This window comes from Symphodus melops (assembly GCF_947650265.1).
Source record: "Symphodus melops genome assembly, chromosome: 10".
NCBI lineage: Eukaryota > Metazoa > Chordata > Actinopteri > Labriformes > Labridae > Symphodus > Symphodus melops.
Window position 1 is genome coordinate 3,845,738 of NC_136700.1, and position 26,087 is coordinate 3,871,824.

The 26,087-nt window shown below is 42.4% G+C and overlaps 1 protein-coding gene across 1 annotated transcript in view; it reads right to left on the reverse strand.

The window, feature by feature from the left end:
* The window catches only part of maml2 (mastermind like transcriptional coactivator 2), a 37,931-nt gene extending 11,989 nt beyond the window's left edge, over nt 1–25,942 (reverse strand). The window contains exons 1-2 of the mRNA XM_079353673.1: nt 25,738–25,942; nt 24,634–25,192 (exon numbers count right to left, since the gene is read on the reverse strand). Coding sequence (XP_079209799.1) covers nt 24,634–25,044 — 411 coding nt within the window. The 5' untranslated portion in view covers nt 25,045–25,192; nt 25,738–25,942. The remainder of the gene's footprint in view (nt 1–24,633; nt 25,193–25,737) is intronic.
* Nucleotides 25,943–26,087: the final 145 nt, after the last annotated feature.

Here is a 26,087-nt window from a genome sequence, read left to right on the forward strand (position 1 = left end):
GGTAGCTCGTGTGTCAAGCTGAGCAGTGTGGTGATGCTGAGCACTGTGGATGGGGCTCCGGGTGAGCCATCACTGGGACGCAACACCAGGCCTCCTGGTACCATCTGTCAGTCCGGTGGCACAGCCCTGAGAGCCCTGCATGCTTGAAGAGTACAGGTTTGAGAGTGTTCGAAGGTTTTTTTCTCTTGGAGTACGAGCATGAGCATGAGCATGTGGCTCAACAAAAGATTGAGCTCACCAGGCTTTAATCTATCCACCAGAGCCCTAAAAAACATGTTGCAATCCGCTCCAGTGAGGGTGAGAGAGAAACCATCCTCCCAGCATTTGAGATGGAAAAAACAACAACCTTTAAATAAAGGAATAAATACGACTATTGTGTTCCTAGGGAGACATAATATTGATGTGGCTCTGCCGGTTGCATACTGTTGCAAGAGGGAATTTTCAAAAGAGCCTTAAGACCAGTGCCAGTGATCAGCTGTCATATAACATTCAGATATCTGCCTGCAGAATGCAGAGTGCGGAGTGCTCAGTTTAATTATAGGGTTTCTACTAGCTGTCTACAGCTGTGAGCTATTACACTATATCCAAAGAAATTGAATAAAACATCTGGGTTATCTTGAAATTCTTAATTATTTAACAGCAAGTCTGCTGCAATGGAGCACATCATTTCACAAGGTATTTAATAATTTCAGATAAATGCAGGGTCTCCCGTTTACAAGACAGTGTTTTCTATTGCACAATCCCTCTTTGTTTCTAAGCTGTAGCTCCCATCTATTCAGTACATTTACCTAAAAGGCCACCTGAGCACTCGTTGTGATATTAATCAAGACAATGGATCCAGAAAACCTGAAGTACTTTGAGACCAGCAGCAGAGAGACAGTACTGATCGTTTTTTTAAATCTTTTATGGCTGTCGACTTGTTTTTTTTTTTTAATCTAAAAGGTTTGATATAAAAAATGTGCAATGCACTTTAAGAATAAAGAAAACGATAGCACTTTGAGGGCAGCAGTGAGCCACTATAAACTGACCCAAAATGAAAAGATATGTCAAACAAGTGATGACAGTTCAACAGGAAATTCTTCACCACATATCTGTTGAGGCTTCATTGAGATGAAAAAATGTGCCTCTTCTGCCCCTGGAATTGAATCAGTAAAACGGTCATTATGTTTGGGACAATGGCTTAGTTGCTGACACAATGATAACATGTGTTGTCTCGATCGTTATTTACATAAAGTAGAGTGTTTTTTCTGTTTAAATGAAGCACGTGACTGTTTCTAACAGGGCATGTGCAGTGAGGTTACACAGAAATGCAAGCACAGGTTCATGGTGTGCTTTCCTAATCAGGCTGCCGCGTGTTGGGACGAAGCAGCATACTGCAGAGGTGGGCTACTTTTGGCTCATCAGCACTTTGCATCCCCACACTTCCTGACACAGTTGTATTAGATTGAGGCTGCCCTCCAGAGAGCAGGCAGGAGAGGAGGATGAGCAGCAGCGGCAGCAGGAAGAAAAGAGAAGCAGCTTTGTGGCAGCCTCTGGGAAATGGAAAAAAAAAGATGATAAGAGCCTCTTTGAAGAGAAATCATCCATTATGTTTACTGAAGGCAGGTTTTTTTTTTTAACACTTCATGTAGCTCAGCTCCAAGATTTCATAGAGAAATTTGCAATTTTAATAAAAGGCATCTTGCATGTAAAAAATCCTGTAATGGACACGTCCCATTCAAAAACCAGCTCTCCAGGCACAGCAGTCCTATCAGTCCCGCTCTTTGTTCTGAGTCAGGTACATCAGTTTAATGTGATATCCCCGAGGCCAAAGGAGGCAGCTCTGAAAATATGCATCAACCTTGGAAAACTACAGTACATGTGGCGCCCATTTAAAAGAATCACAAGCAGTGCAAATATCTGTGCACTGGTTATTGCAAACCCATCATAGGGATGCTCTGACCTAAGGGTGCAGTGACACGATAATCACAACTGCTCTTATAGTCCAAACTTGACCTGTGTTTATACAAATAAATTATCTAACAGAACATATTCTTGACCTGGGCAGGATGTTTAAAGGTCAGTTTTTTTTTCATTTGATTTAATAAAGGTTTATTCTCTGAACAAGAAGAGCTGGGGCTCCTGGTCCGCAGAGTCCCAGGATGACAGGACAGCAGTGAGGTGACGCTGGGAGTAAATATGGGATGTGTTATTGTTTGTGGGAGGAGGAAGGCAGATTCTGACAAGACATCACGAGGACCAGCTAGGCCACGCCACTGCAGACATACCATAGGTCACCAACATTGCAGTGACAAGCCGTCACATCACATCACCCATGGCCATGTGGCTCACAGAGCTCCTGACACTGCTGTCGCCTCTCATCTACATGTCATTCTTAACCACAGAGACATCCACTGTGAGGAGGACCGAGGGCTCGCCGCTCTCACCAGCGGCCCTGTGCAGCATGCATCACTGTAGCTTCCAAAGCAAAAGGGATTCCTTTAACCATCGCTTCCAAGTGGGGAAACGACATGATACAGTTTACATGCTGTAATACACCGAGCGAGCAGAAGCGGAACTCTACATCATGATCCCAAACTGCTCATCACATCATCATTTGTTCCCAGTTTAGACAAATTAGACAAAACTGAATGTTGCAAAGAAGAACACTTTCCAGAATTTACCAAGCCCAGAGCTAGTCACACGTACGCATACCGCTCTTGCCTGCCAACAACATATAGGCTGAGCTGCTAGTCAAGCGCTAAAAGGGTTCAATTAAGTGGTAACACAGTCGAACGTTCTCATTGGATCCACAGCAAACATGCTGGGAACGCCCTTTGTGAGCCATGGCTTTCCCAGCCCACATCTAAAGATCTGCCTGCCGCGCGTCACAGAAGTGCATAGACATGATGAGGGAACATCTCAGGCTGGGAAACTGCACCTGGGGTCACACTGAGCATGAAAAAAGAAAAAGGATCATGTAAAAAACAATGAATGTAAGGCAATGTGAACGTGAATAACACGACAGCATGACGTCAAAAGTTTCAGGTGCATCGGTTAAAACTGATGAGGCGCATGAGCTATTATTTGATGGTTTTAGCTTCTGTGGAAACAAATCCCTTGTTAAACAGGTCGAAAGCTTTCCGAGAACGTTTGGACCCTTAAAAGGCCATTTCCATACAAACATGAGTACCTTTCTCCCAGCAACCGTCAAACACAAGGCCTGCCTCCGGTCATGCCACAGGAAAAGGCCCATAAGCAGGGAACAAGTTCCCTTCCTGTTTTCAAAGACGATTCCTATGGCACGCAGAGCCGTTTCCTGCTCGCTAGGCTCATTTCACCATCTCCAACATCTGGCTGCTCTTCAGCATGCAGCTGCAGGACGGTGAGAGCCAACAGTGCCACTGCTGCGTTGAGCAACAACAGTCCAGTCATACAGTATGTCAGACCACTAGCTTGACTCGCTAGTGCAAGCTGTCTGACTAGTGTGTATTAATCATGGCAACCAGTAACTGTTAATAAGATCATCTATAACTGTACCATATTTACTTATTATTCAGTTCTTTTTTATTTCACTGATCATGAATTATTTCATACTGGCTTTCAAGCACAGTGACAGCAGTTCCAAATCAGGAAATCATTTTTGTCAGTATCTGATGTGATTACAGCAAAGTGCTCTTTAGCATCACTGTGATGACTTCCTGGTGAAACAAGGATCCATTTTATATCCCGTGGGAAACATGGGCTGAGTGGTTAATGCTGCTAATGCTGCTTCACTTAGCGAGGGCTTGATAAGCCTCGCGCTTTTAGAGAGTCGCCACACATTTAGTGTTTTAAACCGCTTCAATAGAGAAATCATGGAAAAAATCCACGGGCTGAAAAGCGTGTGCTTGTTAAGTTTTGTCATCTCTCTCGGCTTTCACTTAAATTATACACACGCGTTAGGAGAGACGAGCAGACGCGCTAATCTGCAGTCATGCTCTGGAACAATCTTCTGCTGGTTCGGTTTGAAAAGGGACTGCAGCAGCTAGAAAGTAAGACGAAAAAAAATAAATGAGTGGGAAGCTTTGTTTGACTCCCACTACTATCAGTTCTGACATTCCAAATAAGGCCTGTGTCGACCGGCGCTGGTGGAGACGGACACAGAAAACACTGCAGAGCTCTCACAGGCTCCAACCAAGGAAAAAAGTGTGTTTGGTGGGGGGAGACACTGGGGGATCATGGTGCAGAAAAAATGTGACCTCTAAAAATGTATCATCAGCCTGACATTTCCCAGAAGGACTAAAAAACAAAAACATCACATGGTACCGATATATCTTAGGTATTAGTTAGATTCAAGTTTTGATTAAAAACATGATTTAGTTTACTTCTTAACTGTTTACTGAGATCTGAACATGCAGTGTTCACGGTGTTAAGACCATTGAAAAGTCTTTGGATCAATTAGACTTCCATTTAAAAAACAAACCCACAAGAGCAGTAAATTAAATTGTGCATGGGATAATCCTGCACACTTCTGGCTGCAAATAATTGTTTTAAATAACTGGCTGGTTGGAACTATAAATCATTGTTACGACATACCGTTGTTTAACTGTGTAGTTGAACAGTTTTACAATCTCATCACAAAATCCAATTTTTCACAAAAGGAAAAGGAACATATTGAGAAAACACTTGTTTGTCTTTGAGATTCACAATGCTTCAGGAGTTTGCCATATAGAGCCTGATTCACAAACAAGGATTGTACAGTTTTAGTGCTGGCTAAACCAAAGGCTAACTGTGCTGCAGAGCAAACAGCATCTCTGCAGCGCCCGTTTAATTAGTCATGATGCAGTCCAACACTTTCTATGGAACTGGGCTTGACTTAAAAACACTGATGCTCAGATAGAGTTGAAGAATTATAGAAACTAGCAGTCTGCTGAGAGTAGTTGGAAACAGCGCAGTTGCATTTGTAGGAGATGTCCCAAACAAACTTTCCAGGAATCATGACAACAATTCCAACTCTGTATGACTTATAAATAATGCTCTTTAAATGAAGTCTGACAGTATAACTTTGACATTATTAGCCTGTCATTAATAAATATCCAGGGGTTAAATCCGTCTGGGGCTGTCAGCTGCTTTCCTCTTCATCCACATGTGAGGGGAGGGCTCAAGTCAATGGTGCAAGTGTTGGCTTTTTTCTTCCAGTTGCTTCATAACGGTTTGTTTTAAACAGTGAAACTCATCATGTATTTCTGGTCTGGCCTCTCAACAACCTTGAAAAAAGTTCCCCCCTCACCTTTGTCTTAGCACCACTATCACAACAGAACTGTGCTCCACCAACATGAGAGCACAGCTCCGGACAGATAGGAGTTGCCAGAAGCTTCTCTCCCCATTCAGATGCAAAACTCGATCAAACTGCACGGAGCAGGAAAAGGTTTTGGGAGTGTTAGCGCCTGTATATCATCAAGGCTTTCTGCATCGCGAATTAGACCTTGAGACGCAGCTGTTAGCAACAACAATCCTTTCTTAGTGAATCCAGCCGTCAGTGTGATGTCTGATCTGCCCCCTAGTGGTCAAGACTTTAGGCTTTTTGTCACCTATGTGCCCAAAGAAAATGAATAAACAGCATTTAAGGGATAATTAAGAGCAATAAGGGGATCATTCATTAAAAAGCTCTTCACTGTCTGAGTAAGTGGTGGCTCTCGGTGGCAGAGAGAGTTCAAGGTTGCAGCAAAGCCGAGTCTCTGAGCAAGTTTCTGCATGCATGCAGCTCTGGTGTGTGTGTGTGTGTCTCTGTGTGTGTGTGTGTGTGTGTGTGTGTGTGTGTGTGTGTGTGTGTGTCTAAGTAGGCCTTGTGAACCAACGCTTAAGGTCTTTCTACATGTCACAGCTAGTGAGAGAGACTGTGTGCTCTCAGGTAATACAGGTAATCTGTCCAAGTGGAAAAAAACAGCTTTCCCATGATGTGATCACTGACAATCATTCAAAGTTAATGGAAACACTTAGCAGCTGCTTGATTTCAAACTGATTATAAGGACTTCATCAAGACAACAGTGTAAACAATGTCTCTAATAGGTTAAGTGTCCGACTTGTCCCCTGCACCTATAGTCACATCTGATCAAATACACTTCCAGTCCATACTATGGGAAAAGACACACTGTTCTTAATAGGGGACATTTTATCAGAAGGTTACAGGTGAAGGGTGTAAGTTTAAAGTTTAAAAAGGACAACTCTTCAGAAAACACAAATCTGCTTCTCAGCATTTTTGAAAAAATGACATCCACTTAGGGTTCAACGGTTTATAAAAGTCTAACTTGCTTATGCCTGGTATTACTTCATGAAATGTTGGCCGACAGTGAACCCTCAAAATCCAGCTGATGGTGTTTTCTCACTGAACTCCTGAATATGTTCCAACATGTGTGGGGTCAGCCAAATGTTTCACCCTGACTTTACCCCAAGTGTTTCTTGCTATAGCGTCCGAGTAAAGTCTTGATGTAAAGTTGGGTTGAGCTCATGTGAGAACACAGTAGGTAATATCCCTGAAAATCCACTGCAATCGAGGCCGATGACAAAATATCTTGTAAAGGGTGAGTGACCGCTAAGCCACCCCCCCCCCCCACCCCACCCCACATCCGTGTCCAGGGAAAGTCTCCCGCTGTGAGTTTCTTACGTGAACAGGTAAATCAGAAAGATTTTAGGGGACGGACAGTCTATATCTTTGAATTGCAATTGTGAAACAGCCAGTCATGAGAATGCTGCTCAGAAAAGGATCTCAGACCATCCTCAGAGTGTGCAAAAAAAAAGAAAATAAAGGATGTGGCCATACTCCATTTTCCATGTGATGAAGAATGAGCAGGAGAACAACAGACTGACTCTCATAAACTTTGAGTTTTGAAATGATTAAAAATACAAGTCTATCTATTTCTCACCTCTAGTCCTCCCTACACAATGTCCTCAGCAAGAAAAAGGTTGTTACATGAGGCTTAGGATATCTCAACATGTGTGCATCAACAGGAAACAGGCAAACAGGAAACAACCTGTGCCAACCTTGTGCAATGTAGAATTTAAAATCCAAAGCAGCATCATGTGCGACGACTTTTGTATAAAAATGGGTGACATTTCATTTCAACTAAAAGGAGCATCTACCTTTAATGCCAATGTGAAGAGATTTGGGATATCACATTGTTCATTATGCTGCTGTCACATTAAATTACATCCTGTTCACTCACAGTGGTGTCAATGGAACTATCTGCATTTCCATCCCAGGATATGATATTTGGTCTGGGTGGGAGAGATTATCCTGCTTGCTTATGTGGATTTTACAGCTCAACTGGCAAGGCATCCCTTCATGGGCCAGACATCTGTTTTTTTTCTTTGCTTTGACTACATCAGGCAAAACAGATGAGCCTGGTGATTCAAACTCAGCCAAGGCAGCAAAACAGGGTGAAAATTCCCTCTTACTAAGGGAATTTATTCACTGGGAATGATGATGAGGACACACACAGATAAACGCCGATAAAGTGTCAGTCTTTAATCAGCGCTTTGAAAAGTTGTTCTGGTATAATGTACTGTGAAGAGCTTAAGGGGAAAAAAAACATACGTATTGTATATTTGGAAGCTCAGTGGTCCATTTCAGGACAATCTCTTTTCTAAAATGAAATCAATTCTGTGTGGATTAAAAACAACACTGCAGGTAACCTTCAGGTAGCCTTAAACACTGTCATTTCTTTACAGAACATTTAGATCACATCTACTAATACTGGTCGCCTCTTGCTTGTGCAATAAATTTGCTTGCCTTTTGGAGGCAGCCTCACATGCATGCTTTCAGTTTGTCCCTGTGGGAAAAAAAAACTGGTTCCTCAACACAAAAATCCCCCTTTCAAAATGATTTTTCCCATAGGTTGTCATAAAAAGAAAAAAGAAAAAAACGTTTAACTGACGACAGAACACCTTCCTCTATAAACAATGTTATCCATTTTGCTGATTTTGTAAAACCAGGCCGGTTTTATATTGGCTTCACTTTCAAAGTACATTTCATGAATTAGCCTCCCACACCAGAGGCCTTCAGGAGAAAGTGCAGCATGTTCACTGTGAATTTAGAAAGTAACATGCCAGATTACTAAAAGCTGTTTATGTCTAACGTAGCTGTTATAATTTGCCCTCACTGTAAGGAGAAACTTGTTATTTGAACTTTAGTAAAACTTGACAGTGACTGAATTTCAGACAAGTTCAAATCAGTTTGTGCTCATTCAAAAAAAACACAACATATCTTTGTGACACATTTTCTAAATTTGAACAACTTCCAATTAGTTTAGATGATATATACAAAATGTGAAGTTAACAAAATATTGACACTAACTTCTTAAACAATGAGTTGTAAGTAATCATGGCTGCATGTTCTTTACAGTGCTGATTCTACAGGCTACATCCAGCTCATGTACTGTGATGTGAGATCTGAACTGCTGTTCATTGTTATACTTACTTATACAAACTTTTAAATTCAATATATAAAGGAATAATATATATATATATATATATATATATATATATATATATATATATAAACATAAGATCCCTTTTGCCTGACTCAGTACTATCATGTCTGCAGAGCTTCCCTTAGATCTGTACACGTCTTAAATAAATAATTAAAGTGTAGTCATTGAGATGTTCAGGTTTTATCTCATAAATCATAAATTCACACCCAATAAAAGTGCATGCAGTCAAGATAAAGAAAACTGATACAGCCTGTTAGCTGATGCCTCTCTGGACTAGCGATATCATTGGACGGTACAAGACACTGCAGACTACCTGAGCACTCATCCTGCTGAGATAGGAAAGAGTAAGCTTCAGTTCATTTACCACATTCGACCGAGCGTGTTTGTATCTGAACCACAGAACACCATGCTGTTAGGTTATGGCATAAAAAGGCTGGCTTTGTTGCCGGATGTGGGAAAAACATCCAATAGACTCTAAAAAAAGCACAGGAAGGAAACTGGGGGTGGGGTGGCAGCGAGTAGCAATGGGGGTGTGGTGGAGGAGAGTGGGAGTGAGAAAGGAATGTTCTCTTCACTCTCTTTCTCCTTCTTGTTATCATGCATGCACACACATAATAACCCCACTTTCTCACTAAAAGCTATGAGAAGAATGTGGCATCACGGTTTGTCTCTGTGAGCAGAAGGGCCGAACAATGAGCCGTTACTCGTTTATTAATCATGTACTGTCAATTCCACGTGAAGGTTTTTTTCTATTTACAAAGCCCAAAACCAGGAATAAGAACGTTTACTCCGGGGGGTTTAACAATCAGTACAAAAAACACACTCTGTATCATAAATCCCTTTGAAAGAACATGTCAGAGCCAATTCATTTAAAGGGGCCCGAGTACTGAAACTATTCCATTTCAAGCTGTGAAATTCATGCAGACTGACCCTAAAAGCTTTCTGAGTTGGCTATTCAAAAACACACCTCACAGAGAGAGAGAGAGAGAGCGAGAGAGAGCGAGAGAGAGAGAGAGAGAGAGAGAGAGGGAGAGGGAGAGAGAGAGAGAGAGACCACCCCTGTCAGACAAGGAGGTTTGGGGGGGGGGGGGGGGGGTCTCAGGAAGCAGGATATGACATACAAGACCAAAACGGAAAAGGCAGAAGAAGCATCACAGTTCAACGCTATGGTAGCAAACTAGCTGTGTTAAGATCAGAGTACAGAGAAGAAGATGATGGCGAACAGAAAACATGATGAAGCACTTTTAAAATGTTGATGAGATCTCGCCAGGCCGGGCGCACGTCGCGCACTACAAGCCCTGCCACTTGCCCTGCTGTGTTCTGACATTGGCTCGACCCCATAACACAAACAAGGAGGGCTGGCAGGAACCGGGTAAAGTCAGGGTGAAAAATTCAGGAGGTTTTCAGGAGTTTTGTAAAAGTGTGAAAGCACTATCAACGCGTCCAAAATGCTGTTAAAACAATGAATCAAGAACACTGTCAGTGTTCTCCCAGTACAGAAGAACTCTGTTCAGTACGGACTTCTCTGCTTCATCAACAGAAACATTTGTCACAGAGGTTCATCTCGTGGAAACAGTGAGGATTTCATAATAAGTTGATTGATGATCCCAGAGCAGCAGCACTTGACCTAGCACAGAACTCCCCCCCTTTTTTCAGAGTGATATGTTTCTTTAAGGGTCCACTTCACCAGCATAATGTCGATTCTAGTACGGACCACACATACAGTCGTTCAAAAGGACAAGCAGACTCCACACGTGATCTGCTCCAAGGCCTATCTTTGTTCATTTTGGCGAAATGATCCACATGAACACATGTTTTGTAAAGCGTTCGTGTCTTATTTTGGATTACTCCGAAAGCTTACTTGAAAGCGTCTCCCATGTCGTTACTGGATTTGCTTCTTTAATTGCTTTCAGAGTCATCATTATCTTTTGGAGGGAGCGTTTACCTCCTGGCTTTACCAGATGGATTAAACTGACTTCAGACAGTGAAGACAAATGAGATCCAAACTTAAAAGGGGCCAAAGCAACATTTTGCATGAATTAAGAGCCCGTTCTTTACGACCTTAATAACATGAGGAGACCTTTCACAGAGACGGTGAAAAGAAAAACCCTACCTGGCGCACAGGAATCTGCTTGGTTCTCTTTTCTATGAGCTTATTTTACAGCTAAATACTCGAAAAAATCCCCAACACAGTAATGAAGTCCAGTGCACAACAAACTGTCTACAGTTTTCACAACTGTTTGGCAAATCACACCGCATGAGGTCATGATTGTTATTGTCAGCTGCATGACTTCAGCGTGAGACTCCATGTTTCTGCTCATTACACCTTCATGTAATGCTTCGATCATCCCATTCGAATGCAAACAGAGCAAACACATAGCATGTATGTTGTGAAGCATTTTATTTTAACAGTTAGGTTTCATGGTCTTTTTCCAATACAACTTTTTAATCGAGAAAAGTTTCAGGATCTGAGGGTCTACTCCCACCACTGTCACTGCACCATATACCAGCGGGTTAGGCCTTGTATTATTAATAGTATTATATATGTTTCTAACAAGAAACACATTGAGTTTTAAGGCTGTTTCCTCATTAATTGAAAAACTAAAAGCACAGTAACCTGAGTAATGTCATATATCTCAAATTGAAGTAAACACTATCGGTACTTTGGGGCTTCTGGTGTGTCAGTAGAAGAAAAACTTTTAACCAAGACTTCCTTTTCCATGCATTGCAATTGCTTACACCCCAAACAGCAACATAAACAGTGAGAAGTGTGTTCTATGTCAGCTGCACTTGCATGCAGATACTGTACCTGTTTGCATAAAGGCTAAATCATCTAAAGGTTATAGCAGATGGGTTCCGGGATTTGATAACAGTGGATTGCGTTCAGCCTCTTTTGTCTACAACAGTACAGTTTCCCTGCAGTCTGATTTTTCCAAAAGCAAGTTGACAATTGGCATCCAACTCCAAAAAAAGACAGCAGAGTACTCCCAACACCCCAAATCAAGCGGCATGCCAGATTCTGCAAATGTTATGCAGAATCTGTGAGAAGAGATTACTGTCCCTTTAAAGGCCAGCTTCCTTTTTTAAAACCAACTTTGCGATGACTGGAGAGGACAGATAAAGAGCAGAGATCTCGCACTAGTTTCATCTATGTGAGCTCTGTGGATGCAACAGCAGTGTCTGTGTGCCTCAAGGCAAGGTGAAGAGAGAGCAGGCGCCAGAGCAAAGCTGAGCACCGTGACACCTCACCACAGCACAGCACTAACACAAACATTCCAGCTGCCACTTCTCAGCCTCGCTGGCAGAGCCGAGGCCAGAAACAAGACCATCTATGTTCCTCCTTCCTCCGTATCTGATGCTCCAGACAGGCCGGTCACACCGTCTGACACAGAACTAAGATTTGACGGTTGTGTGGATACACAGGGCAAATAAAGCGCTAAAATAAGCAATAGATAACGGATGAGTCTGATTGATAAGACAGCTGAGGCATCAGTTCCCTATGGGCCCCGCCTGCAGGTCAGCTGATTACCGGGAGACAATGACAATATTTTGAAAAGTCAAACTCAAGAGCTACGTCTTCAGTCGGACTTGACTTTTATTTGATTTTAAAGAACTTTGTACACACAGTATCTCTCTGACTTGTGTTTGACTCTAGAGAAGGGGTGGGGGTGGGGGAGCTCTCAAATGACTAGCGTTAATTCACATTTATAGCAAAGTCACTGAAACAAAAATACTTTATTAAGTTTACTGTGCTTATCTCTGATCACAGCAGAGATGATGTGAGTCAGTGCAGTCGAATAAACAGACAACTGACAGGCAGGAAACAGTTGTCAAACCCTTCATTGGACGGGAAGCAAATTAAAGATTAAGGAATGTACAATACGGTGAATTAACACAGCTTACATCTTGTGTCATAATATCTGTGTTTGCCTGTGTTTTGTCCTCCACATACGTTGGCTTTCCACATTTACTTTATATAACCGTATAATGGTCTGAACGTCCGCGCCCATGTCTGTCTCATATTCTCACGTATCAGCAATGTTCTTGCCGAGAACAATCGTATCAAAGCAAATGATGGAAGCAACAGTCAAACCTGCAAGATAGAAAAAGAAAAAAGAAAAACTCATCTGAAGTTTTCCACAGAAGACCAAAGTGACCAGGCTGACTGTGGTGCCACCCATGGTCCTCCCAGAATCAAACTGCCTCCAAAGCAATAATCAAACCAGTTAGTTTAACCAAAGAGAAGAAACAACAATCCCTGGCTGTTCCTCTAGCTGGTGATGCATATTTAGTCTGAATAAACCTACCATAGGCTCAGTATGTGAGCTTCATGTTCGAGGATGGAACAGCCTCCACCAGATGTAATGTTGTTCATAGTGTTAGCTGAGATGGATATATGCGGTTATGCATCTCAAACACGTCTTTAAAACAGATACGTATAATGTATTCTTATGCTAAAGTTGGTCTATGTTTTTTTGACATTTACTTCTAAGACAATGTCAGCCACAACATTTCAGACAACTGTTTGTGACTTTCAGCTTTACTGTACACCCCCCCCCCCCCCCCCCCCCCCCCCCCCCCCCACACACACACACACACAAGTAGCAGGGAACACAACATTACTTCAATGCAAATGGAGTTGAACTGTGGCTTCGACCTCCGAGCCGAGCCGAGGAGAGGAGAGGAGAGGAGAGGAGAGGAGAGGAGAGGAGAGGAGAGGAGAGGAGAGGAGAGGAGAGGGTGGAGAGAAGAAAAAGTGAATGCTCTAGCCTCTTTTCAGCACTTTGCAACTCTGGAGCCTGGGAACTTCAGCAGCTTGGCCCAGCTCTGAGAAATATCCTGAGCTGTAATGTAAACATGTCTGAACTCTGATCTAGCATGGCCCTCCCCTCCCCCTCCCAGTTTAACCCGGCATTCTGCGCACAGGGTTTGCCAGTGACATCAGGAGCCCACTTTCTCATTTCCTGAGCAGGGTAATGACCCTGGGGAGAATAGGCTGTTTGAAGTCCTGCAAATAAAGCTGCTTTGCTCTGAACCCAATTGTTCCTCAGCAGAGGAGCAAGATGGCTGATTATATTTGGGCTTCAAAAGGTTTTTGCGGGCTAAACAGATCTTGTTTTGAGGCTTTCAAAACAGGCGAGATGCGTGTAAAGACATTCCAGCAAGGTGAGGACAGTGTCAATGTGTAACACAGAAACAGAAGTGGACATCCACACCCTGTTCTCCAGTGGCCGCTGTGATAATCAGATATGTTTACAACAACAGCTGCAACAAGTCCAGGAAACTCTGACATATCAGGTGGCTGATTGTCTGATAAGTGTGAGAACAGTTATAGATAAGCTCCCGTGTTATCCAAGCACCTCACGACTGTCAGCTCCAGAAACAACAACAGTCATAGTTGTCAAGTGGGGACAGAATACGTTAGGCAGAAATGGGTGAAACCAGTGTCTCTCGTGCAGGCGCCGTCGTAAACAAAGTGACAAGTACGGCTTGCATGCAGTCTGTCCCCTCAATTCACCCTCCACGCTGAACATTAAATAAACCTGAACATGCTTGTTCCCACAGGGTTCCAGTTTCAGGACTGGGTAGCAAAGCACTTGTGGAAAGACACTGCAAGGCACTACACCCCCCCCCCCCCCTACTCCCTCCCTCCAGCCCCCCTTCCCTCCTTTTCCTCACACACAATCCAGCCCTCTCTTCAATTAAGTCAAGCAGGAAAAACCTGACAGACCTCAAAGAGCTCTCTCAGCAGAAGAAATCGCATCAGGCATGAACGGATACCTCTGCAAGGCCTCTCTGAAGACACTGATGTACATAAGCATGCCCCTTTCTTACTGAATTACCACCCCGGGCTTCACATATATATTTTTACTCTTTAAACTCAAGATGATAAAAAGCCATGAAAATACGTTTTTCTTCAGTCAAATTCATGTAACAGCTACAACGGAGAGCAAACATATTAGTCCTCTCAGATTTCTGTCTTGAGTTTTTTTTTTGTTTGTGTCTTGAGGTCCACATCATGCTTGAAATTCAAACAAAGTGCTGGCAACAACTGGAAGCATGCTGGAAGCACAAATCAACAACAAAGGGATACAGTGGGGACTCTCTTATCCGGACCTCCAGGGAATTAAAGTATTTCCACCCAGTGAAATGTTCACAAGGAATGAAGCACTGAACAGTGGGTAATTCATATTCAAAACATGAAACGTATACCCATGCATATTCACCACAGTCTACCGCAGGGCCCAATTTGCAGTTGGAGAATCAATATGTAAATTTAAACCATTTTAAACAAGCAGCATTTTTTGGAACTCATTTCCATACTTAGTTTAAGATAAAAGTGTAGATTAAGGACTTTTATCTTAAACTAACCTCCATCTGATTTGGCCCCGACTCACTTATCTTTTCTTATTGAATAATCCGTAGATAAGAGAAAAATCATTGACCGGCAACAATCCGATATCCTAAACATGTTTAAGTCTCATTGTGTTAGGAAAGAGAAACAGGAGTGTGGGCGCTCCGCACACACGCTCAGTCTCACATGCGCACACACAGCACTGCGCTCCCCTGCTAGCTCTGCTGATCCTGTCTCACCCCTGAAACACCGCTGTCACATTCATAGTGAAGGAGAGATGTCAGAGGGGCCTAAACATTGTGCTTCGACAGTCCGAATGAGGCCAACATTTTGTATTGAAGACGCTTCGATCAAACGGAAGCAAACTAGAGCATGAGGATTAAGATTGATTAGTTCTATGAGGTTGTTTTTTTTTTTTTTTTTAATGCACGACTGAAGAGTAGGTCTCAGACAAAGAAAGGAAGCACATGTTGCAGGAACAGCCTTCGACTGACATTTTCCATGACAAAGACACTCGCTTAAAACAACCTTCACAAACACAGGGCCAAAAAAGCAAAGAGATAAATGTTACCACCTCGTCCACAGGGGTAGCCAAAGTCAACACAAACCAAAATAACCATACAGGAGCTTTAAGCAATCATTTCATTTCCCCTCACTACATTTTCTGTTGACTTAGTCTACGATAAAATGACTAATAGTTTCAGCATTGAACACATTGGTCTTTCTGTTCATGATGTTAGAACAAACAATGCGTGGCTTATTAATTATTATTCCCTCTGAGTAAAATCTGCAGATTGGACACATAAAAACAACTTGTCCCAGCAGGGAGGCAATATTGCAAGGTTGATGCTGATGATGTGTTTTCGACTGTGTTACCCCGGCGTTTGAAGGTAAAGCTGTTACCTTGCAAGCTCTGCTAAAGGCTCCGGACCACAGCCAAGGACAGCAATGAGAAGTCTACGGAGGAAAGGCTTTTAACCTGGGACGGGCGGGACTTCAAGTAACACCGGAGGCTAAATATACCCTAAAGGCCCAGCAATTATGTGCTTCATCCAGACGCAGAGCAGACCTGGCCCACCTGGGCTGTCTAAAGGCCCGTGTCCCTCTGAGCATGTAGGTACACACTTGTACTCGATCAGCCCTTGAACACTGAGGAGGAGATGGGTCTACTACACAATTTAGGCAGCACTCTTCAAAGACAGACACAGCCTTCCCATAGGCCACTGAATAAAACATGAGGCGTGTGCGGCAGGCTGGGTGAGGTTTGCTGTTTGTGTGGCACTGAGGGAGGGTGGTGCAGTGGAGAGAGGAAAGGAGGATGAGGGGGTTTAGAAGACACCAGCACGAGAGGTAGTGTATTAGTGACGAACACTTTTGATTTGACACATATACTCAATGACCTGCTGGGTGTCTGATAACTTCCATCTCTCTCCCAATTTTCTTTTAGTGTGATTCTTTTCAGTGTGTTTTTTTGGAAGCATGGAACTTGATAACAAAGATTTGAATTAGTCCAGAAAAGAAGGAAAGTGTGTTCATTCAGGGGATGTTAATGAAAATCTCGCCAGGTACAGAGACGTCCCAGATTTACGGAGAACTATTTCAACCGATGTGATAGCATGTGCTTATTGAGAATTGTCTTCTTGGGGATAATAACTGTTCTTGGAGAACTTTTCTAAATCCAGGCTGCGACGTTCTTCATAAAGTCAGCGAAAATAAATAAGCAGGTCATGAAATCATAAAGATTAAGAAATAAATCTTTTAGATCCAGGACGTTAAAATAATTGAAAATAATACTAATAGACAATTTATTGTTTAAAAATAAATCTTTTTGTGTAATTGGACGAAATAAAACTGGTAAATTCAGGAAAAATCAACAAAAGGCTCGCTGGGAAAAGTTTGTCTGAAGACTGGATCTGAAAAAAAATAAAAAAAATCAGATGACCGGGTCTCCTCGGGTATTTTGTTCCAGAGTTTTGAAGCCCTGAAGTCGGCTCAAACAATGTTTGATATGTTGCTGGCCACTGTCTTAAAAAGTGATCAGTAAAATGTGTAAATCATTTTTTGTAATGAACAGACGCTTAAAACAGGAGTGGTGTGGCCATGCTTTGGTGCTGTAGTTAAAAGCTGTACTCTCTGTATGCAGGCTGTGATTTAGGCAGAGTGAGGCACTATAAAGATGAGAAGAGATTGCATCTTTTCTGGAGTGAGAGCATTATAGTAAAATCCATTACTATATGAGAACATTATTACATTCAGAATTTAAACCTACGTTGTTTTTCATTCATCAAAATAGAGTAAAAACTGCCGTTTAAGTTGTGTTCGTTTTAGCTCGGGTGCTCATCGTCATCTTCACAGAGATGTACACGGTTAAACCCTTTTCACCTCAATTACATCTTTCCAATGTGATTGTAAAAAGACAAAAATGTGAAATAAATCACACCAGGGTAAGAAGGGTAGGTTTTTTTTATGCTTCCAGAGAAACGTTTTTCAATTACTTAAATTGCTCGATCAATAAAAGCTAATCTCTAATCCCACCTTGACTCAGCTGTATAGATGACATAACTGAAAATCAACTCTGAAAGGTTACACGGTGCATGAATCCAGTGGCTCAGAAGGCCTTTTCTGGGAAATATCCACCGGTGCACAGGAAGTGATACATGTTTTCTGGTATTTACAACCTTGCTTTGAGCTGGCTATGCAGACACAGCAACCATGAGTGAACAGAAAAAGGGAGTACACAAACATCACAGTGCACAGTTTGATCTTGAAGCCATGTGACAAACAGCATTACAGTGTCTGGTAGCACTTAAAATGTCATTAGCATACACATTTGAATCTGTTGTATGACCACTTAAATTTTCATTTGAGATACTTGAAGATGATCAAAGTACAAGTGATTATGTGTTGAAAATCCTCCCCTATTTTTAAATTGGATGGTATTCAAAGCCGTCGTTTATAAGACTGAAAACACACTTTATAATAAATCGAGTAAAAATGTAGTCTTTAACTCAAAGAGATTGAAAAATAAAGCTCCTCTGAGAAATGTCAGTGAACTCTGCTTGGTACCACTTAAAAATCCGGTGTCTGCGTCGGCTGCAGACAGAGAATCTTGTTGAAGCTTGTACTCCTCGCTCTCCCTCGAGGACACAGCAATCACCATCACAAAATTTATGTTGAGCTAAGTTGTTTAGAATGCATGTTTGCTGATGTTATCATAAAACTATGTTTACTAGGGGATCGAGACATTCATTTCATGGACGATTTAGCCAGCAGATGATACAGTAGCTATTAACTAAGTCATAATCAACATAATGTCCAAACAAATGTCCTCCACAGGCAGCCATTTCCAGGAAACTGACGAGCCCTAGCATCAGCTGTGTGTGTGTGTGTGTGTGTGTGTGTGTGTGTGTGCGTGTGCATGTGTGTGCATGAACCCGCTCCTCCTTCCGTCAAAGACACAGAGCTGGTTGGTACTTCACTTTTATGAACTGCCCTCAGATATAACTGTAACACAAGTCAGTAAATCAGGCTGAAAAGGTGCAGAGTGTCTCTCAGCTCTTCTGTCAGAATGGACAGAATGGACAGAATGGACATGGACGGACAATTCAAAACATGCGCAAGTGGGAAACAAGGGAATACAGACTTTTGATCACCCGTCTTCTTTCTGGTCCCATTTTTAGCCTTTGTTCAAAGATCTGGAGCCTTTAGGGTTCAGTGTTGTAAACTATCAGCATCAATACTCGACCACACAAAGAGACATATTAAGAATATCATGTCTATCAAATACAACACGGGGACTAACGAGGCTTTTTAAGACAACACATTCTCCGTCGTTTTAATGGGTGAAAGTGCCACCAACAAGATTTAGTTTGATCGCTGCATATAATGATTCTTATGTCTGAGGAGACAACTGAATCCATCAAACATGTCAAACAGACTCCTGCACACTGTCACTTATTTGTGCAATTTAGACAGTGTGTAGGAGTTTGCCAGCAATGTCTGATAATTGGAAACAAGGAAGTTACACATATTGGCTGCCGAGCACTTCGAGTTTGTTGGTTGTGCTATTGAAACAGGAATTGATATTTGATTTGATTTTTACTATATCAACGTTTAGTGTGGTATCATATCAACCCCAGCAGGGACATGAGCTCCTTTTTGTACCCTGATTTAAATAGTAGAGGACATTTAAATACATATTGCACACCTAAATATGATGTATGCCTGAGTGGAATAAAGTTGTGACTTTTTTTTTTGTGTTTAAAGCTGATCTTGGAATGAGCACTAATCCAAATTGGAAGAAGGAGATTAAAAAAAGATGGCTTTACTGCAGTATGTGAAGACTTATCTTAATGTCTTTTAATCAGAGCACTATGAGATGTTCGACTAATCTCACAGCTACAGTCTACACAATAAGACAAGCCTGATCACATCGGGCCCGTAGTGTATTGGTGCTGTCAATAAGAACACCCACAGTGAGTTCGGTCCTCACTGAGAGGACTCTCAGTAATGCAGCAGTCTGACCAAGAAGAGCAGCTATCCCTGCATGAGAAACTTTAGGCTTCCCATGACAACGTGGAAGCAATCTATGAGACGAACATGGATCGTGGCTGCATCCAGCAGGTTGGGTAAAGCTGTGGGCTTCACTGTGGGTGGCCCCTGTGGACCTGGGCTAATTGTTTCACATCACAGCCGAGGCTGGCTGAGATCAGACCACCGGCAGCTCTGATTCAGGCCGTTCAACAGCCAAACAGGGTCTGCCAGGAAGCACTTACAGTGCACATCCCACCCCACACTCGCACACTCTTCATCCATCATACATGACCACAGGAGAGTACAAGGGATTTCTTTCCCTCCACGTATGTGAGTAAGCTGTCAGGGCACTGGTCAGGTGGTGGGTTTAGTTACAGCCAGAGGATGATTTGAGAGCTGTGATTGTTTGGATTCATTTTCAGTAAAAACAAAAAGGTGTTGTAAAAATATGTTCTAGGAAGAACATTCTTCTGACTTTTATAGATCAGTATAATGATCTTTATATGAAGCTTAACATTTGTACCAGTGCTGTATGTGATGACTATGTAAACAGCCTTTAACTGTAGGGCTGTCTATTCTTATCTGAGGGGGGCTTCATTATATAAAGTATACAAGAGTGGCACATCTGAAGAAGTGATGAATTTAGTACTCAATAACTAATTCATTGTAACAAAACACTCAGCAAGAGGTACTAGCATGTGAAATCCCAATAAATGTTCTGAAGGAACTGTAAAAATACAAGACACTTACATTGTTAATCGCTGGTTAAAAAAAAGTTATTATAAAGAAGTGGGCTAAAAGGGCTCCCCTGACATAGGAGCACTGGGGAGACATAATTGAGGAAATCTATATAATGGAAAAAATGACCCAATGCTTAAAAAGGGAGAGAGCACAGATGGAGGAGAAGTGGGAGAAAATGGACATTATTCTTTATGACGCAATGCAGCGACAAGTAAGAGGGAACAAAAGAACTGACTTAGTGGAGAAAAGAGCGAGTAATGGAAATATGACTCCCCAGACCTATTTATCTATTCATTCATTCTTTGCATTAGTTTTATGTAAGGTGTACTTGTCTGTCTACAGCAGCACACAAAGAGTCTGGGCGAAAACGGCGCTTATAATTAAAATGAAAAAAGAAAGTTTAGTCATTCCACATGTTAATCTGCAAGGTCCACCATGCACCTCTCTGGTTTGTGACCCTGTATAGAACATATCAATGTTAACGTGAGACTCATCATAATCTTTTAATAAGTCTACTTTGAACTGATTATTGCTTTTATTAGCCTTCCTTGTTTGAGTTTAATCACGACGATACAGAAAGCTAAATCAAAGCTAAGTCTGACAGATGAACACTCGTTATGCCTTCTCCTCCTGGTGATAAGCGCGTTGCCTTTGTCTTGGTGTTCTCGTCAACTCGAGGTTTCACCGACAAAGGTAGCTCCTTTTTGACCGATGCTCGTTGTGCTTTGGCTCGAGCAGCTGCTATGCGGTGAACATTTAGTCACATATCAGCCTGCAGAGCACTTTCTTTACGAGCGCACGCTGCTCTTTGCCTGCAGTTCCCAGATCTGTCACTGGAACAAGAACGGGAAATAACAAAACTCTCCAGTACACACGGGACCGTTAATCACCAGGCATCCCTCGCCTACTGCTTTCAAGGCCTGTTTGACTTTATGTAAACACATGCAGGAAACGTATTCAGTGGCTCCAAACATTTAGACGGAGGCCTTGTGCATCAAACTGCTCCGTGGCCAGCACATCTTTCAAGAAGGTGCCGACATGTTTCTCTCGCGTCGTCTTGTGTTCACACTATTGTACAACATTATGAAGCGGGCAAAAGCAAACGCCAACGCAGGGCTGTCCTTACAGCAATACATCACAGCCTCCTTTTCCCACTGCAAAGGTAAACAAATGACACATGCACTGGTCTCCCTTTGCATTGTGGGATAGCTCCATTACACCGAGTAACAGGTGCTTGTTAACCTATCAACACAATCAGTGGTGGATTGACTTGGAGCAGCAAGAAAGTCACACTGAACTCAACCAGTTGTTGAACCAGTCGATACAGTATTTGTATTTCCAATGAGCATTGCCTTGCAGTCTACATATACTATGATCGGTCAGCCTGTTATTTGTCCCAGTTGCTGGGTTAACTTTGTTGTCACTGCAAATTAACCGCTCTGGGTTTTTTTGTTTGGCTTGTTTTTTCTGTATTCAAACTAAAGCGGTAAACTCTGGTGTTGAAAAATAAAGTCAATGTAGAAATGCAAAAAAAAAATAAAAAAATGCAGTTTGTCAAGTGTCCACTTGGGATTGGCTAAAAAGAACCGCCGTCACAAACATATTAAAGTAAATGTCTATGTGTGCCAGCTGAGATAAACATGTTTTCAGTCTGGTACAAAAATCAATTTCAGTCTGAATAGCTCATGTCTTTATTTGGTACACGCTGTACTGGGGGGAAATTTATTTTAAACTCATCCGTTTGGATTTTATGAAGGATAAGGGTTATTTATAGAAAGGGACGTGGCTGATCTGACTGACTGACAAGCTTGTTGCAGCTGTTGACCGGGCGGCTTAAGACTCGCCTCCAGCTCCAGCTCTTTTCCTGTCACCAGGTGACTGAAAGTTAGTTTGAGACAGCATTTCCAATATGGCAACCTCCACTGAATGGCTTCAAAAGTCTGCTTTAGGAACCAACAGGGCACGTCAGACTACGTCTACGTGTAGCCTATGGGTCAAAAGGAGGGAAAATGCCCCCCATTTCTGAACATCTTCTCCAAATGTTCCAGCTGTGAACATGTAGATTCTGTTTGGCGAGCTCGACTCTGACCCATTTCTGAAAGCTGCAACCAACACAGGTAAGAAGGAAAGATTGAAGCAAAAAAAAAAACTATTCAAAATATGAATATGTAAAAGGTTTGATGAATTCATGAAAGCATAACAGAAATCATTTTCTCAGTTGTTGGAGAAGTAAGCTCTCATCTTTTCCCTTCCCCGTTTCTCCAATTTCATCTAAAAGAATATCCTTTGTTAATCTGTTCTCAATGAGCACCGTTGTTAAGTGCTGCTCACTCTGCACTCCCAGCCAGTCATAATCCATTGTGTTGTTTGCCCCTTGCTTGGTGTACATTTCCATTGAAAATTCCAATGTGAACGGCCAATAAAACAGATGTGGCCATTGTAGCCTCACTTTTGAATTCAGAAGAATGTTGTCCACTACTGCACGTCTTGGGAATGTCTTGCCCACAAAAAGTAATATCTTTATAGCCAAAGGACTTCCATTTTGAAGTTATCGGTTGTATGATTAATCTGCATTTGACTCTGTTTAAATAGATTTGAACTCCCTGCAGTGTAAATGCTGGATTGATGCAGTTTAAATGCATTCAGGGGAATTTCTGCACCGGCCGCTGTTCTGCTTCACCCAATCATCATGAGATGTGAAACACATATTAACCTCAGGGTTGATACAAACATGTATGCCAGGACTTCATTTCCTTCACACCATTCTGCTGCACTCATCAGTTTTATGTAGAACACACTTCTCCAGAGTCAACACCAGTAAAAATGAAACAGAACATGATAATGATGCTCCCTGACCTCTTTTAGACAGCCAATATAATCCACGGTGTTGTTGTCTTATCATGTTCCGCTGATGTGCTGCACCTCACAGCATGAAAACTAAATACATGGAAAATAAAAGGGATAAATCAAGCTTCATATTAGCTCTATGAATCATGGAAAATTCACTTTTTTTTTTCTATTTGAGAGTCGTGAAAGTTAATACAGTTGCATGACATGGAGAGGCTATCCTGTGCCCAGTGATGACAATGAATGAACTGACAGAACAATCATCGCTGCCCTTTTATGGATATAGTGGAAAAAAAATATTACACTGTTTATTTTTCCATCGAGCATCTCAAGCACATCCAGAGCAGGAACATCTGCAAGCTTTCACCGTGTTGACGTTATATTAAAACGCTGCTTGGGAAATAATTCACAGTCTGGATGCTGAACTCCCTCATGCCCAATGAAAGAAAACGACTAAATGGATCTCATATCTCTCCGGCTGCGCCCTTAACAGATGCCATGCAGGAAGTCAGTCCTATCAGCCCTGGCAGGCACACAGAAAGCCCTGCTGTGCTTCACAGTTTAGTTTCCCCACTCTATTATCTTTGTAAGGCTCTGTTGTTGAGGCATGAGCACTGTCTTTATATTGTTTCCATACACTTTTTTAAGAAGACTCACAAAATGAACCCTGAAACATAAAAAAATGATCATAAGGAGCACAGTTCATAAAGCTGGTGATATGTAATTCTGGAGGAAGTTCAAGTTAATGTCTGAAAAAACAAACAGCCCTCCTCCCTCAGAGCATATTCACAAGCTCTGTGTTCACGGTACATTCATGGATGCACATTGCAAGGGAAACCACTATCAGACAACAAAGACAGAATCTGCACAGTCTGCTACTCTATGTAGGTGAGCCTCACATATTGAAGTAACTTTCACCACATTGTGATGTGTTCCTTGTGCAATGTGCATATAGAGCAGGAACAAGGGGAGTTTTAAGTGTTGTGGATGAAAGCTAACTGGTGGACTGGTATTTCTGGACTTGTCTGGTGAAGCTATCTATTGGCTACTTTATTGACTGTCAATTTCAAAAGCAAGGGACATCAGATTTTTATTTTTGTTTTTGTTTTTTGTACATTGTGAACATTGTGCGTATAAAATGGGTTAAACAAGCCACAGAATGCATCTGCATCCCTGTTTGGATCAGCTGCGCAGTAGAACTGCTGACATGTTTGCAACAAATGCAAAGCATCCCCATGGCCCAATGACCCCAAAACCATTTCCTCTGAATAGATTGCTTTGAAAACAAGCTTTGTGATCCAGTATTATCCAATCTGCTTCAAGGCACTCTTTAATCAACAAAATCTGGAATCAAAACAGTCATGCTCTCATCTTACAAATATGTCCTGGCTGGTGCCATTTGGTCTGGATTAGGTTGTGTAGTTAGGTTGGGCAGATATTTAGTTGTGTGTTTTTTCAAGAATCACAGCAGAATAATTGTTGTGAACAAACATAGTAAACACCAAAGCTGAACGAGCTCTCGGTTTAGCAGCAGATGAACACATTTCTCAACCACACAGTGACAGCACCTGTCACAACCTTCATCATGTCTCATTATCAACATCAAATCAACATTACCAAAAAGGTTTGCCATGACATCATGACCCTCATCCCCACCTCAACCACCATTATGTTGATCTTTTACGCTCACCACCATCACCAACTCACCGCTATGCGCGTGGAGATCTTCTGCTCGCCCTCGGTGCCCTTCTGTTCTCCGTTGGCCCTGTTGTACTCTGGGGGTTGCTGGTTCGATCCCCTGCCGCCTTTTGCCTTTCGGTTCCCTGGTCCTTGGTGGACTATGTTAAGCAGGTGGAGCGTGCTCTCGTGTTCCCGGTCCGCGTTCTCAGCCTGTCCTCGCTGGTAACGGTTCTCGCAGGTGGAGTGGTGCCTCCTGCACAGCTCTATGCGGGCGCGTAAACGCTCCACGATCGCGTTGTGCAGCTGTGGCACAGCAGAGCCTCTGTTGGTGGCGACCACCGGCCCAGTGCCCACACCACCGGGCATAGTTCCTAAACCGACACCCAGCATTGGTACGAACGCTCCTGCAGCTGCCTGGGCAGGGGTCGCTTCTCCCATGCCCGCTGGTCCACGACAACTTTATCGACTCTGAGGTCCAACGAGCTGAAAATGGAGCGCAGTTCGGGCATGGAAGGAAACAAGACGTATGGACTCGGCTATGATCCCATGTGCAAAGAAAAAGACTACAGTTCACACAGTCAGTCAGCTGGGAGAGAGAGAGAGACAGAGAGAGAATATTTGAATTTGATAGTTGATAAAGAAATGTTTGTACAATTATCTTGTCCAACTGATAAGAAATAATAATAAAAAAATATATTTAAAAGCAATAGTCTAAATTGAGATAAGGTCAGACTTTGTTCCACCAGAGACCAAATGTTACAGAGTGTTTGAATGTCTTTCTGTCTCTGGGGTGTCACCACGTCAGCCTCTAATTAAAATTAAAATGATTTAACAACACAAGGGGCTTTATGGATTCTCAGCTGGAATAAATCCACTCTTGCTTAACGACTCGACCTCTACTCACAGATAAATTCAATTCAATATGAAAACCCTGGGATGATTCAAAATCACAGCACGCACAACTTCAGTTACATCGGAGGGGCTTACATCCCTGGAACATCGGCGGCTTACTTTTTCCAAACGTGCCACACTTACTGAAATATGTCGAGAATGGAAAAAGATATGGAAAGTCAGGGTTTGATCGCGAATGATATCTAGGAGAACACAAATCCAGCAAACTTCAAGACTCACGGCATTGTGGTTTTGGAAATTAGTCCTTATTCTCTCAGTGTCTCTCTTTCCGCCCGGATAAGAAGAAGCTGGCTGCAATTACAAGTCTCAAAGCGCGCAGCTGAAGCACAGGGAGCCGTTTCATAAACCCACAGAGATCCGTCTAACATAGTCCATTGACAATCGTTTGTCCGTGTGGTGCACCGAGGCAATAGCGGAACTACAATACACAGAGCCTCATTGTGCGAACATTCCTCCTTTGACATGAGACACTCGTGTGGCTGCAGCGGGGTCCAGCAGCGCACTCTGGTGGAGAGAGAGGTAAACTGCACTGCAAGGCTCGAGCAATTACAGGAGCTAGAGGAGGGTCA